Source organism: Rhyacophila brunnea, unplaced genomic scaffold (genome assembly GCF_057557595.1).
Source record: "Rhyacophila brunnea isolate RB1 unplaced genomic scaffold, BYU_Rbru_1.0 scaffold_23, whole genome shotgun sequence".
NCBI classification, from domain to species: domain Eukaryota; kingdom Metazoa; phylum Arthropoda; class Insecta; order Trichoptera; family Rhyacophilidae; genus Rhyacophila; species Rhyacophila brunnea.
The window spans coordinates 23,696,728-23,712,665 of NW_028232893.1; the positions used below are offsets into that span (position 1 = coordinate 23,696,728).

Here is a 15,938-nt window from a genome sequence, read left to right on the forward strand (position 1 = left end):
ATTCAAAATAAATAACCAGCACCATCTGAAAATAATTGTATTCTTAGTTACGAATACATATCTATAACACATGTTGTTTGTTAAGCCCTGCCTAAACCAAAATGAATTTCCCGACTCGTTTTCTTCTGGGTATGCTATCAATGCAATCCCTGTCTACCCGAAGAGTGATTGTTCTTTTAAAGCATTTCTTTTTACTTCTTCGTGGGTTCATTTACAATCCGCATATACTGGCAAATATTAATTTTCATGTTCCCACCAATATCACTCGCAGCTCCACGGTCTTCAAGATACCTCGTCGCAGGACAGATGTTATGTTTCATGATGCTGTGTATCGTGCAATTAGCTTATTTGATGGCACCATAAAGGTTGATTTGTTTTTTATTAATTATATAATATTTGTAGACGTTTTAAATAGGATACATTTATAATTGTATATATTATCATATTTCTTTAATATTTACACATGCTGTCTTTTCCACTTTCTTGTCATATTAGTTGTTATTTGTAATTAAGATATTTTTTATATATTTGTATGTATTATGTATTATGGCGCATTGGCCAAAAGCTGTAATGCCGTAATACTCTTTTTTATAAATAAATAAACATAAACATAATAGATAAAAAATATTGTTATATCTATAAAATATCTAAAGTTATGAATGATTTAGTTGCATAATTTTAAATATTTTTGGATAGACGAGTATTTTTTGACTATTAGATATCTATTTTGGCTTTCGGTTTGGGTTCGCAGGGTTTCATTGAATTTTAAAAACTAACCAATACCATCTGTAATTGTAGTCTTATTTCAATGAAAACAAACACCTACGTATGACTGACAAAGTTTAGTGTGCAATATTTATGTCGAATCTTAAAAGCCTACCTCCACCTCTCGCCACTACATTCTACGTATTTATACCAGTTTAAATAATGAAGATTTAAAAACAAAAGAAAAACACTGATTTATATTTTGCCCTGTTGATAATATGGATGTAGGGCATTTTAGTTTCACCGTTTTCCTAAAACGTGAATATTATACCCAACTCGTAGCGTGGTTTTATCGGACTGATTACGTTCAAGGATTTAGAAGCGGAAGGTTATAGGTTCACAATGCAGTTCATTCCTCAATCATTTGCATATGGATTGTTTTGTATTTTGGTCTGTTATCAACCTGTCTCAAGGTAGTGAGCTGTCAAACAGAGTAATGACATTATCGTAGGGCGGCAAATTTCATAATAAGTACTTTTTTTTTGTTTAGTGTCATTCCATTTTCAAAAAAATCGATAACACATTTCATACAGAACCTTGCAAGTGACATTGAAATAATTACAAGATAAAAAGGACTTTTTATATACAACGTTTTTAATTTTTCTGTTGAATCATATAAACTTGACTTGACTAGCTTAAACGATCAAAAAATTTGTACTTGATAGAAATAACACTGAAATGTCATATTGATTTCCATAGTAACGCACGTATATATTAATAATTTAGTTTCTAGGACCCCAGACCCCTAGCAACCAATAATAGTGGATTGGATTACGGATTTCTTCCGTAATAACTTTTCACACAAAACAGAATTAACTGAAAATGAATTCAATTCTACTTAAAGATGACTAAAAGTATTAAAAATGCATTGGCATCGTGTTCTGATATATTCTAAGAGTTTCAAATGTCTAGCTAGTCGGGAAGTTAGTTAAAAATCGATTGCAAGATGTGTACCGGACAAATAAAAATACGACCTAATAAAAACGTTGTAAAATCGTATGGATACTATCCATGGCTTTATCCAACTGACTTTAGGTATGCTTACATACTGCAGTCTGCAATTTAGAAGAGATCTTTATTTAGCTACCAATTTTTTTCGACTTATACGAGGTATAAATGAGAACTCTGCCATTCTGGGCAGTATCCAACTGTGTGTCCCTGATAACTATCTTAGAAAATAGAGAACATCAGTTGTTTATTCTCCCAAGGTGCAGAACTAACCTGCCACTGGTAATGCCAATAATTGGGAGGGCGATAACTGTGTTCAACCAAATTGCTTCGGGTGTTGATATATTCCACTTGCGTGAGTTGAGTTTAGATAGACATTATTTTATAAATTCTTAAAATAGGGCTTCCTTAGCAAACTCGGTGTACTTCTTTGAACTTCTATAGATGTTTAATTATTGTATTGTCACTGCTTTTGTATGTTTAAATTATAAATATTCTCTTTTTATATTTTCATTTTTATCGTCATTAACTTATAATGTCTAATGTCCACAATATGCTAAAAATATATAAATTGAAATCGAACATTGAAAATGATATTTTAAACATTCTAATCAGATTTTAATGGACTATTCGGGATATTATGGACGAGTCCCATGATGGCCGCGTGGCTTAAGCGTCAGCCTATAGTGTCGTGGGTCCCAAGTTCGAATCCTGGGTTTGGCAAGTAGGTACACATATTATTATTATTGTTTTTCGATTTGTTTATGATTCAGAGTATGGACCTAATAGCTTGAGCAAGTGGCTGACATCTATTTCTCATAAAAACAAAATCTGTTAATAGAAACCTCTATTCTGTGGAGGCCCATATGATCTTATTAGGATCAGACACGGTCAAATAATAATAAATAAATTCTGACGTCTTTAATTCTAAGCAATTTATATGTGGGTCTATTAATTCACTAAACAGATTAATAATATACGGGAGAGCCAGTCGCCATTGAGTAAGTCTTTGATCTTTATATTGGTTTACGACTTAATGACGGTAATAATTAGAAAATAAATATTGCCAATATTAAATTCGCATTTCATTTAGGTGACAAAATTCAATGCATATTATGTTACAGACGTAGATATTGAAAATTTGACATACCTAATTCACTTTAATTCTATTCCATATTTATCCGCACTCGATAATAATTAAATCTTCTAACAGCGTCACCCAGAAAGTAACCCACTTCCCTTATTTTTGTGTTTCCTGGTCATATTGATTTTCAATATGCAATAAACTGAAGTTTATTTGATATTTCTCCACACTGGATAATCGTACTTTCTTACAGCCACACCCAAAAGGTAATCCACTTCCCTTATTTATGTGTTTTCTGATTCTAAGCAATAATTTATATATATTTAGGTTATCACCTTCAAAACCAATCCATTTATACCACAACATTTTTTATAATCCCTCATAGGAGCATTATTAGCCCACAGGTTTCTATATAATTTGGAATAAGACAAATAAAATGATTTCACCGTTTCTACCTTTATTAAAACCATTATATCGTTAAAGCTTCATATATTATGAAAATATTATTAATTTATTATACCTAGGTACATCTTTTTCCGTGGATCTTGGTTTATGGATAATTTTGTTAGAAATATTATCATTTTAAAATAATTAAAAATATTATACTTACATACAGTCTGAAATGAAATTCAAAAAATACATTTTAAGTTTCTCACTCTTAAAATTATCCAAACAATATTTTTCGAGAGCATTGTGCAATTTTTTTTTTAATAAAAACTTTAATGGCCAGTAACTAAAGCAATTTTTGACGCAACACTTCACGCAGCAGCCTAATATAAACAAACAAGCAATCAAATGTAATGGCAATGGCGCCCAAGTGACATCTGACATCTGTGACATAAGGAAGTTTCCCAGACAGTCGTAAATAGTAATTTTTGAAAGCGAATTTATGCCTCTCCATCGGCGGTACGCCAAGATGTCTGATGCGGAGATCGGCGACGACGTTACCGTGGTGGACGTGTACGACATCGCATCGGAAATAGGCAAAGAGTGCGAAATAATCATCGACAAATTCGGGGCGGACGCCATAACTTCGCTCCTGCCGAAAGTGATCAACGCTCTCGAATTATTGGAGAACTTGGCCACCCGCAATGAGAGAGAAAATTCTGCCCTCCAAGATCTGCACGATAAAATCTCCCAGCTGGAAAATGATAAAATGGAAAAGGCCGAATATAGGCAACGCTTCGAGAAGGTATTTACATTTCGCTCAATATTTTGGTGACATTTAGAATTGCGTCTCTGTTACAAAGGTCATCTTTTCTGTATCAATGCTGCTTTTCTTTACTTCATTTTTTACTTGTCTTTTATGTCATGGAATATGCGCAATAAAAATACGTAGGTTTTATTTTCCTATTCCTTCCGACATTGAAGTACTGATCATAGGAAGTTACGAATGTATTATTTATAAACATTGTATCATAACATCCCGGTTTTTGTCCAAAATTTATTAATAATGAAGCATAATTTATTCGCTATGTACAGGATGTAATATATAATCTCGATTCACGTCATTTAGGGTTGCTATTTGGGTTTTTCCAGACACATCCCTGTTTTTTTTTTGTGAAATGCAAAAATGTATCTGACAGGAAACTGTCATATTATAAAACAGTTGAATCTCGATTTTACGTGCCTGGAATTTACGTTTTCTTGTTATTTGCATGTCGTTTCTGCAGTCCCAATTTTAGTACATTTAGTATTTTTTTACTATTATCTACTATTCGCAGGGTTTAATTGAACTTTAAAAATTAAGCGACACCATCTGTAAATTGTTGTCTTATTTCAATGAAAACATGTACGTATGACTGACATAGTTTAATGTGCACTATTTATGGCGGATCTTAACAGCCTACTTCCACCCTTCACCACTGTGACACAGAGAATACAACATATACTTAATTATATATTTGACAAATACATCTTCGTTTTTTTGTTAAAAATTCTTAATCAATACCTACCTAACCTTATATTACGATTTTTTAAATATTATTTGAAAACGTTACTTACCGATAATTAGAAATATGTTATTATGTTAATCACAGGTTCAATAATGTCAAATTATCAAAATATACTGTTGAATTGATCTTAATGCCTGCGCTCCATTGGCGAGCCAAAAGTCCGAGGACAATAAATCGTCCGATTTGTCTATGCTCTGCTACTGATCAACGAACGAATAAAAAAGTCGAGCTGTCAAAAGTTGTGATTATCCTAATGTCTTCCGATAATCCTACAATTTTGTGTTATTTATATGTAGACTTGTATAAAATACTAGAGCAATGAAAACAACACAAGTTTTATGTTTTCTTTTATGAATTTCATAAATACAAATAAAAAAATAATTGATAGATCTCTCATTTTCTAATGTGTAAATTATCAAATCAATCAATAAACAATTACAGATTTTTTTTCGGTCCGAATGATTGCGTATTAATGTCAAATCGAATTTACGTAGTGATCGACGGACGAAGTCTGGCCACTCGTAGAGTAAAATATCAAACATGTTTAAAATCCAACGAGCCTGGTCTGCAGATTAAAAAGTCCGCAGATCAGGGGTGCTCCACGCGAAAAAAAAGTCCGAAGACTGTAAATCGTCTGACTTGCGTGCCAATGGAGCGCTGGCATAAAGATTTTTGATGAAGATAGTTTAATGTCATTACTTGAGTCTGGTATTTTCAATTCTTTTATTTTTGGGTAAGTATGTCTTGAAAAAAATAATGTCAAGCATAAAAAGGCAGTGTACTATGACAACCAAGTGCGCAAACAGCTATAAATATACTAAATCCGCGTTGTTATCCCGCTTCGCGGCACCACTACTGGTTTTGTTTTCACAAAGCGCCAAATGTATGCAGTTTTAGACATTTCGAAGTAAATTAAGTAGCCTGTTCGACGATAAATTTATTATATCCAATCAACTAACACAATAATTCAATAATTGTACTCATTTTATTACAACGTTTTTATTAGCTCGTATTCTTATTTGTCCGGTGGTTGTTTGTCCGGTACAAATCTTGCAATCGATTTTTAAATAACTTCCCGACTAGCTAGACATTTGAAACTTTTAGAATATATCAGAACACGATGCCAATGCATTTTTTTAATACTTTTAGCCATCTTTAAGTAGAATTGAATTCATTTTCAGTTAATTCTGTTTTGTATGAAAAGTTATTTTGGAAGAAATCCGTAATCCAATCCACTATTATTGGTTGCTATTATTGGGGTCCTAGCAACTAAATTATTAATATATACGTGCGCTACTATGGAAATCAAAATGACATTTCAGTATTATTTCTATCAAGTACAATTTTTTTTGATCGTTTAAGCTAGTCAAGTCATGTTTATATGATTCAAAAGAAAATTTAAAAACGTTGTGTATAAAAAATTCTTTTTATCGTGTAATTATTTATTGATAAATTTCAAATATTATTACAGCTATATTTGTGTTTTTAAAAAAATTATACAAAACGCACAGATAATCCGTGGGCACACCAGCGTTCAAAAACACACAAAAATTAAAATATTATTTATTATTTACGTCACTTGCAATAATATAGTACCTAGGTATCTATAGAATATACTTTCTTCGATTTTTTTGATACTTGGGCCACAACATGGGTCTTCAAAACTTCTAAAGATTGGATAATTAAACAAAAATTCCAAAAAATATTAATTCACTGAAATACTTATACCTACTTATTTATTTTTCAAAGGAATCATAATATTTGGTTTAATTCATTATACATTTGTTATGAAAAGTAGTATCAAGTATGTAGCCCTGCAATTTTTTGCATTACCGTTAAGTTTTCTCTTTATATGAAAAATGAATTACATGAAATAAATGATATCGTAATTTTCAGGAGTTGGAAATGATAGAGGAGCAATGGCGAGTGGAATCCGCAGAGCTGGTCTCCGCGGTGTCTCGCTTGCAGGAGGAAAACCGACGGCTCTCCAAAGAGAAAGAGGGGGGTGCCGGTGTGCCCGGCGATGGCAAGATCGACGGAGAGGTCGAAACTGGAGGTGGCGGAGGTGGGGAACAGCTGTGGCTGAGGATGGGCGAGGCCAATGAACAGCAGAGAGTGGCTCTGCGCGAAAAAGACGGCGCTATTATGGAAAAGCAGAAAGTCATAGAAGGGGTATGTTTTACATAATATGTAATTGAAGTCTATTAAAATCAAAGATGTGGAAAAAACCTTCTAGAGATTTTTTTTAATTGGCTATACGATCCTGTGCGGGTTTTGGCCGCGAATTGCGATCAAATATTATAACCAAAGATTTTGACTAAATAGAAGTAGCTTTATACGTTATTTCATTTGAAATTATTCAGTAAACGCGTGAAGCATTGTTAAGTTTGTAAATTTCACAAATATTAACATCGCTCAGTTAGTATTTCGATCTTCTAACACATGCAATGATTGCCATTTTTTATGTTCTCATACGACTGTAGTTATAAATGGTTTTACGCTAATTTTACAGGATTTTTCAACTATGTATCTAGTATTATAAACTGCTTATTTACTCATCGAGACGGATTGTCTTTTTACTTGTCCTGCAAATTGGCAAATAAATGTCATAGCAGTAGTGTGAAGTCACGTGTATTGTACGACAACATCTTCTTGGCTTCGTGAAGGAAGGCGCTGTTGTCGACTAAATGGGAGGAGCTTGTTAGTTTATAATGGAAGTGCGGTTAAAAATGGGAGGAGCATGTTAGTTCACAGTTTAAACACGTAGCCAAGAAGATGTTGTCATAGAGTAGCTAACATAATCGGTGGACCAGTGGTACTTCTTTGCTTCAATTACATACATTTAGGCTCCATTTCATAATGCTTATTCTTATTATAGCAGTGGCGAAGAGCAGAGGTAGGCTGTTAAGATCCGACATAAATAGTGCACATTAAACTTTGTCAGTCATAAGTATTTGTTTTATTTAACTAAGACTGCAATTTACACGTGCTGTTGGTTAGTTCTTAAAAATTAACCAAACCAAAATAGTTTTGGTGCGATTTGGGCGATCAGATAAAAATTGTGAACACTTACTTTTACATTCATACTTATTTGTTTATAATAAGAATACGCAATATTACACATGCTGTTGGTTAGTTTTTTAAAATTCATTAAGCCCTGCCTAAACCAAACCATAATAGACAACAAATATTATTACTATATCTATAAAATATCTAAGATGAGAGAGAGTGTATGATTTAATAGCATAATTTTAGATATTTTATAGATAGTATTTTTTTGACTATTATCTATTATAGCTTGGTTTTCGCAGGGCTTAATTGAATTATAAAAACTAACCAACACCATATTCTGTAAATTGTAGTGTTATTTCAATGAAAACAAATACGTATGACTGACAAAGTTTCATCATTATCAGCCTGAATCTATCCACTGCTGGATGAAGGCCTCTCCAAAGCTGATTCCACTTCTATCGGTCTTGTGCGTTGCACTGCCATGTACTTCTGCAGAACTTTATCATTTCATCGATCCAGCAACGTCTAGGTCTACCTTGCAGACGTTTTATACCTCTTGGATACCTCTGGATGACTAAATTTGAACAATGATTGTCCCTTCTTCGAGCTATGTGTCCAGCCCATCTCCATTTGAGGCTTTTAAGGCTATACTTCAGCTGAGGCATGGTCTAAAAAGATCGTGACTAGGCGATGCGCGGATTGTGAAAATGACGCGAGCCGAACAAAATATAATTGGTCATAAAAATTCAACATGCGTCCATTTAATGTTATGTTTATTGTTATATTAGTAATAATAATAGTATATTCATTGACATGTTTTCTTTTTTAAGTATATGTGTAACGTTTTTTAGTCATATTTATACGATTTAAGAATATATTCCTCCGATGCCATCACAAAACAAATTGACGTGCTCAAACCTCGACTGTCGGTCTCCCATTGGTCGATTGGACGATTTCGTCACACCTACTGTTCAAAAATATTTGCCGTTTCACTTATGTATGCTCTTAACGAACTCTATCACATCGCAAACCCTTGTCTGCGTACTTATCCAGTCATTAGTTTACTGTGCACTATTTATGTCAGATCTTAACTGCCTACCTCCACCCTTCGCCACTGTATTATAGTCATACTGCTTGCTGCCATTACTGTTTGCGACTTCGAAAACTTTGTGATTGAAATACATCATTACTATATAAATTTTAATGAAGTTATTTAAATTCAACCTAAAATAGGATGTAATTAATAATAAACGATTTATTAATTTCCAGCTAACGACTCAGGTGAAACGGTTGGCTGCCTCTAGTCGCGAAGTGCGGCGCAAACAAAAATGCTTATTACTACAGGTGATTCTTATGCAAATTACTTCCAAAATATTTAGGATAAAACCATAATTGAATATGAGATAATTTTAATGTGTTAGTGTTGGGCCAATCGAAGACAATAAAAAATTGATAAAAACTCTGACGCTTAGCCCTTCGGTATATATCAGTGTTCTTCACCCTTTTACCACCCGCGACCCGGTGAACATAGGAGAAATATTCCGCAGACCGGTATTAGCCAGAAACGATAACCATTGTAGATGGAATTTTATTTATTGAATCAAAATTACAACTTTTGGTTAGTGCCACGTCTGCTGCTTTTTTTTTGTAAGCAAATTTGATATACTGTCGAACTTGCTTATTACGAGGAAGATGGGACCGACTGAATTTGCTCCTCATAAGCATTACTCGTTATATCAGAGAATAGGTATTTTTAAATGGGTGGTCACATAACACAAAATGTCGCAAATCAAACAATAATACACAATTAGAATTTTTCCCCGAAGCAAGCATGGCATTCATAAACTACGAAAGAAGTTGTTTATTGTAATGAATGCTGGTAGGTACCTACCGACTTCAGCTTGGATTTTTTACATGAATTTGCGTGGATACTTTTTCAATGATGTCGGTGAAAACACCAATTAGGTACTTAGACACTTAAATAGTGTCGTAAACGTAATCCAATCCCGGCGGCATCGGTCTACGGTCGGATTTTATTGCTTAGGGTCTAAAATGTTTTTAAACGATCGACACATTAACAGTTTTAAGAAAATTTTTGATGATATTTTTGCTCGGTATATCCGATAAGTAGCTCGTTATAAAAGTGATTAATTTATGGAGAAAATCATAAAGTAAAATGTGAACGAATGTTTCCTCATTACATCCGAGAATCGACATGGATGAAAAATTCTTTTCACATAAATAGGAAGTCGAAAAAATTTCCAATAATCTGATCTTTATGAGCTACTGAGCAACATTCAAAAATTCTCCCAGCATTTCATCTAGTGCGAATTCCCCGAATCGTGTAGCGATATAGTCGGTTGATAGCATGGTGAAAGTTTCCGCGGACCGGTAATAAATTCTTGCGGACCGGTGCCTATCCGCGGACCACCGGTTGAAAAACACTGGTCTATATCGAGTGCTTAAAATCAGACAACGTTATCTACAAAAAAGTGTTTTTTTTTTTTTGAGGTAACGTTATTTTACATTTACGGCTACATGATAGTCAAACAACGCTATGTCAATCTTTTCTAATTTCTTATTAAATCGTCAGTAAAGTTTAACGTTAACTACATAAGTTACCCTTGTTTTCATGTTTTTTTAAAACTATCCCTATAAATTTTAACATCATCATAAGCAAGATAAATGTACAATACACAATAAATTATAAAATATTAATATTAGGTTTTAAATAAACATTTCCCTTGTTGAGTTAAAAGAATCTAAAATAACGATTTTTGGCTCTCCTGTAAAGTTGCACTTTTGTAGATAGTGTTGTTTGACACTAAGCCCTCGATATGACGAAGCTGTCACAATTCAATTTTCTGATATTGGTAGGCTACAATGGGTAAATCATGCGTACCATATGAATGATCATGAATCAATGAAGACAGTAATATTTAGCAAGAAGTGAAAGCCAAAAATTCACTGACTCTTCAACGGAGCTATTAATGATCACCAGCAGGCTATTCCAACATAACACTTGACTCTGATGATAAATATGATATGTCGTATTCCACGTTAATTATCACGGGGTATGAAGTATTAGGAGTAATATTTTTTAATACATGCCCCAGAGAGCGATTATATCTTGAGATGCAGATTCGGAAAATTAATATTCACATCGTGACACTAGCATCACCGCGCCTCGCGGTTAAGTTACAGTTGTCATATTACACGCCCGCAAACTGTCGAATGCCATTGATTATGGGAAATATTTTCAACAATAGGCCGAGAATAGGTATTGAAAGTAATCGCAAAGTACAAAATCTCATAGATACCGACTAATACAATAATTGAGTTGTTATGCTTTTTCTACACTCGCGTTTGTTTTTTATGCCGATTCAAATATGAATTACGTCACCTAGTTGTTTCAAACGCGCAGTTTTATTGAACTAAGACTACAATTTACATGTGTTAGTTAGTTTTTAAAAACCTTTGCACAATGTAATATATGTATATTGTTAATGCTATATATAACATGTACAACAATAATTTATTATTTACTTACCAGTATAAAGCACATACATAATTGTAGCTCTTTAATTAGATTAACAAAATGTTAAGTGACTTGGCGGCATAGGCAACAGGTTTTTAGTGTTAACTTGAAGTTTAGATAACCGCCTTGTATACAAAATTGATCTGAGTAGTTAGTGTCTCTGATATTTCAGATTAAAAAAAATAATGGAAATGTGTTATTGTGTTAACTTTCTTTATATCAGCGCATATCGAAAGTTAGTCAACATCAGGGCGATCTTCAGTTTATTGGCTGTTGCCCAGAACAGTTCTTAAACCATGAGATTGCGGCATCTTCCTCTGCCACGTTATGCGTTCGATCTTACCTGTGTTGTTATACTTTAGGCCATGTACTTGATACTCTATGGTTCTTCCTGCACTTATTGTATCATTTTTTAAACACATTATCAATTTGCTCATGAAAATAATTTCAGATGCGTGTTTTATGTGGTCAAAGGGCAGAACTCGAGGCGACAGCTCAAAACCGACAGCGGGAATTGGAAGTCTTGAGAAAGGCATTCGCTGAAGATAAAGTAAGTCTCATATTCTATTTACTATAGTGTCAGTATAACTTGTAAACCTTGTAAATTCACATTTTTTTAAGTAACAGTAAATCACAAAGTATATTATGGTGTATGTCGTGTACTATCAATGTGACGTCACAGTAAGCTGCCGCTATGGTAAACAGTGTGTACCTAATGTCGTTTTTTTGGTGTTTAAATGTTATCAGACTGATCCGCCCATCCCGTACCACATTTTGAACCTTTAAACGAACATTGTTAGTTAGCAAAATCTGTCGAAATCATCAGAACAACAATGAGGTCACCTCACATTGTACTGCACTGCATCGACACCTGCATGACTCAATGAAGGTTTTTTTATAATTGTCTACATGCTTACACATTTTCGACACTATGTATTTTCTATAAGAATGCCTAGAGGCCCCATGACAGTAGTGTATTTAGTAATAGAAGTGAAATGATCACAAACACCCAGGCTTTGAGAAAATCTATTGTGTCGTCACTGGGGATCGAACCCGGAGCTCCCAGATGAAAGGCCAGCGCCTTACGCACTGCACAATGAGAGTCGCATTTCATGTCACGTTTCCATTAGACGGCCAATGGTCACAGCCACGGCTGTCAGCTGTTTTCGGATTTGACAATAAATGCTCCAATGCTAAAAATATTTTAAAACCTATAGTTTTGGCAATATGGATGTTTTAAATGAAATATATAGAATAGTACGCTTAACCGAGATAAAACTATTGGAATTGATTTCAGAATGGGAGTGGCAACGGTGCACAGATGGCCGAACTGATCAAGGAGAGAGATGACCTCAGAAAACAGGTTGAAGCGTTGCAAAAAAAGATTAGGTGAATTGATTGTCTTTTAAAGTTATAATTACACGTAAAGTTTGAGACTTTCACGGTTGGTTTTTGTCATAATAGATTCTTGGGTTTCCACCGCGTGTACTTCTTCCTTCTTTCCTCGCCGTTTCGGGCTCGTTGCAAAGGCCAATATCAAGAGATATGTGTTATGATGAAGTGTAGTGTAGATGTGAGGAATGCCAAACGGAATCCGATTAGCTAAGAGCAGCAAACATTGCTCAGAAAAAGTATATAGGCCAAACGTCTCGAATGGTAAAGAAGCGTGTGAGTGAACACGAGAGGGCATACCGACATAAACACTACACCATGTCAGCAATTGCCGAGCACTCGATGGATACAGGACACAAATTTAACTTCAAAACCAAAGTACTGGGTCAGAATAAATGATATTTTTCACGATTGCTAAAGGAGGCCATTGAAATCCATAGAAACCCTGAAAATATTAATAGGGATGATGGGTGACGGTTAAAAACATCATGGCTTCCGGCACTGTTAGCAAAATCCGATATTCGATCGGGTATCTCTGGTCGTAACGATTGACATATTACTCTGAGCAACGTTTGCTCTTAGCTAATCGGATTATTCCTTTTGGTATCTGACGTTTGCATTCATACACCTACTACACTACACTTCATCATAATACATATCTCTTGATAATGGCCTCTGCAACGAGCCCGAAACGTCGAGGAAAGAAGGAAGAAGTACACGCGGTGGAAACCTAAGAATCTATTACGATATTACATGTAAATTTTTTACTGTATTGTGTCGTTTCGAGAAAACGTTTGTTGGTTCACAAAAGAAAATCATAGGGTGAATGTTTTACCACTGTCTGTAGTTTGAACATGGTCATCGATGGTTAGCAGAAAGACAGCTGATAGTTATTGCTCTGGAGATTGTAATACACGTCCTAACTGGGGCCACTATTTCTTTTTTCGATACCTCCGTGACCAAGGTATGTTGATTGTCTGGTTGGTTTAAACTACAAACTTGTAAGATGATCACTTAAATTATAATAAAGAATATAGGGATGTTAAAAAAGTATCTTTCTTTAATTACTTTCATTAATACTTTTTTTCGATACGATATTAATCTTTTAAAATATTTTTTTGAAAAAATTACTATTATTGATTCTTTGATGGCTCTATATTGAAACTTTTGTTTCAATATGACATCCATAGCTGCAATTCATTTCACATTTCGCTGGCAATGTTTCAATGTGCCAATTTTCAAAATAAATAAAAATTTGTGACCACCAATTTTACCACAATAAAAACAATCCACAAATGCCATTGAGTGCTGTAATACTAAAAGATTATAAGACTCCCTCTAGTATAATTCAAACCTTTTGCTTATATCCTTGTTTCTAGTGTAGTCAAATTTAACAAAAACGTCGATTCACCTTCCATGTTGTGGGTGGTTTATATGTCCCTTCACGACTGAAAATTGTGGGAATGGTGATAAAAGCAACGCTACATGTCGTATGATAACGTGCAGAACATACTGACTGAAAAGCCGTTGAACTTCTTGGTTATGCAGACGAGTTAACACACCAACTTTGGCAGTTCTTCCGATTAAATTATATTGGTCTCTCCGATTACTTTCAGTGACGATGCAAAAGCGGATGACGTATTGGACTCGAGTAGTGCCGATGACGGTGGAACAAGTCTGACTTGTGAAGAAGAAACAGACCCGCCTGTTCAGGGACCGATGCCTTACGAACCCGACGATGCGCCGTGGAAGAGACAACCCTCAGGAATCAGGAAGTTGTGAGTATTTTACAAATTTATAATTTTTCCAAAAAAACCTTTTCATACATGAAAGTGAAGCATACTAAGGCTGATGATTAAATTAGCTACAAGTCATTTCACATTGCAGTCAATTGCATATTTAACTTCGATTTACTCAATGCGATTACCAGAACACTTGGGTTCTTTAAATCCTCAGCTCCTTAATTATGTAACACCTTATGATAGTCGAGTTGAAATGTGAGTTCATATTTGTTTTTATTTATTTTAGTTTTCGGAAGTTGTTCTCCGAGTACGACGTCAGCGTCGGATCATTTCCAGGCCGCTCCTTCTCATCACTCGCGACCAAAATGGCCGCCTCCACAGCAGACAAGTGAGCGCCCCCGGCAGACCGCAGACAGTATCCCGCGCACGTCCCGCTCATCAACATCCACGGCGCCGTCCGAGGAAGAATGCTCGTGCGAGAGAAGCACAATTAGTTCAACCAAGCCAAAAACTCTAGAGAAACAATCACTGTCGAATACCGACAGGGCACTGAATATTTTAGATTTGGATAGTATAACCTTTAAAGGAAAACTAGAAACAGAATGTCAGACCGCAAGTTGTGAGAACTCGTCTAAAATTGACGATGTATCTCTGGAATATTTGGATGCCGTTGAAGAATCACTGTCATATGATTATGAAGATATATCAGAATACGTTAATGATATTGAAGATACGGAGTGCTCTCAAACTCTGACAGATGATTCCGAATATGAGTTTCTATCTTTGGAATACACTGGAAATGTTGAATCAATTACGGAATACGATAGTAATTTTGAATCACATGAAAACGTTATATCGAATCAATTGAACGTCATGTCTGTTTCTGCTCATAATGCTGTTAACTGTAGTTCTGTAGTATTCAATAGGGTTTCATCGACGTCTAGCGTGGTGACCTCGAAATCCGTGTTTGTCAGTAGCCTGCCGGATTACGGCGACATCTGTAGGTTCTGTTTAAAGCGCAAGCCGGACGTTTCGTCTTCCGTGACGGGGAATAATCTAGAGTTAGATTTAGCGACTGAAATATATAATGTATCAATTATTGAGACTAGTCGTAAGGAGGCAGCGGACATTTTGAATGTGAAGGGTGCCATTGTGATTAAGGGAACGTGCGAGACGGAGTTTTTTGTTTGCGTCGTGGCCGCTCTGGAATGTCTGATCGCCCTGTGGCTCAGGCATTTTGATCACTGTCCTTGATTCAATTGTGTTAGTCTATTCTGTACATATTTTAATATTTTTTTATTATTTAAACATTTTGTCTCATTTCATTCCATTGAGATATAAATCCACAGTGAGATAAATTATATGAGACAAGATTGAATTCCGTTCTAAATAAATTATGTAACTTCAATAACAAAAAATGCTACATTCTTAAATCTTATGTATGTATTATATTCATTAGTAGCTTGTTTAAAAATTATTAGCAAGTATTGAAAACCTCCTTC

At 34.7% G+C, this 15,938-nt stretch overlaps 1 protein-coding gene across 1 annotated transcript; it reads left to right on the forward strand.

Moving 5' to 3' along the window:
• The first annotated feature begins 3,594 nt into the window (after nucleotides 1-3,594).
• On the forward strand, nucleotides 3,595-15,842 carry Rilpl (Rab interacting lysosomal protein like). Its single transcript, XM_085950218.1, has 7 exons — nucleotides 3,595-3,989; nucleotides 6,649-6,924; nucleotides 9,034-9,108; nucleotides 11,754-11,852; nucleotides 12,600-12,691; nucleotides 14,311-14,472; nucleotides 14,723-15,842. Exons 1-7 carry the CDS (start codon nucleotides 3,687-3,689, stop codon nucleotides 14,826-14,828), a joined length of 1,113 nt encoding a protein of 370 aa, XP_085806344.1. The 5' UTR covers nucleotides 3,595-3,686; the 3' UTR covers nucleotides 14,829-15,842.
• Nucleotides 15,843-15,938: the final 96 nt, after the last annotated feature.

Coding starts and splice junctions, on each gene's coding strand:
- Rilpl (XM_085950218.1), top strand. CDS start 3,687: ATGCCTCTCCATCGGCGGTACGCCAAGATGTCTGATGCGGAGATCGGC. Junction 6,925..9,033: donor AGCAGAAAGTCATAGAAGGG/GTATGTTTTACA, acceptor ATTAATTTCCAG/CTAACGACTCAGGTGAAACG. Junction 14,473..14,722: donor CCCTCAGGAATCAGGAAGTT/GTGAGTATTTTA, acceptor TATTTATTTTAG/TTTTCGGAAGTTGTTCTCCG.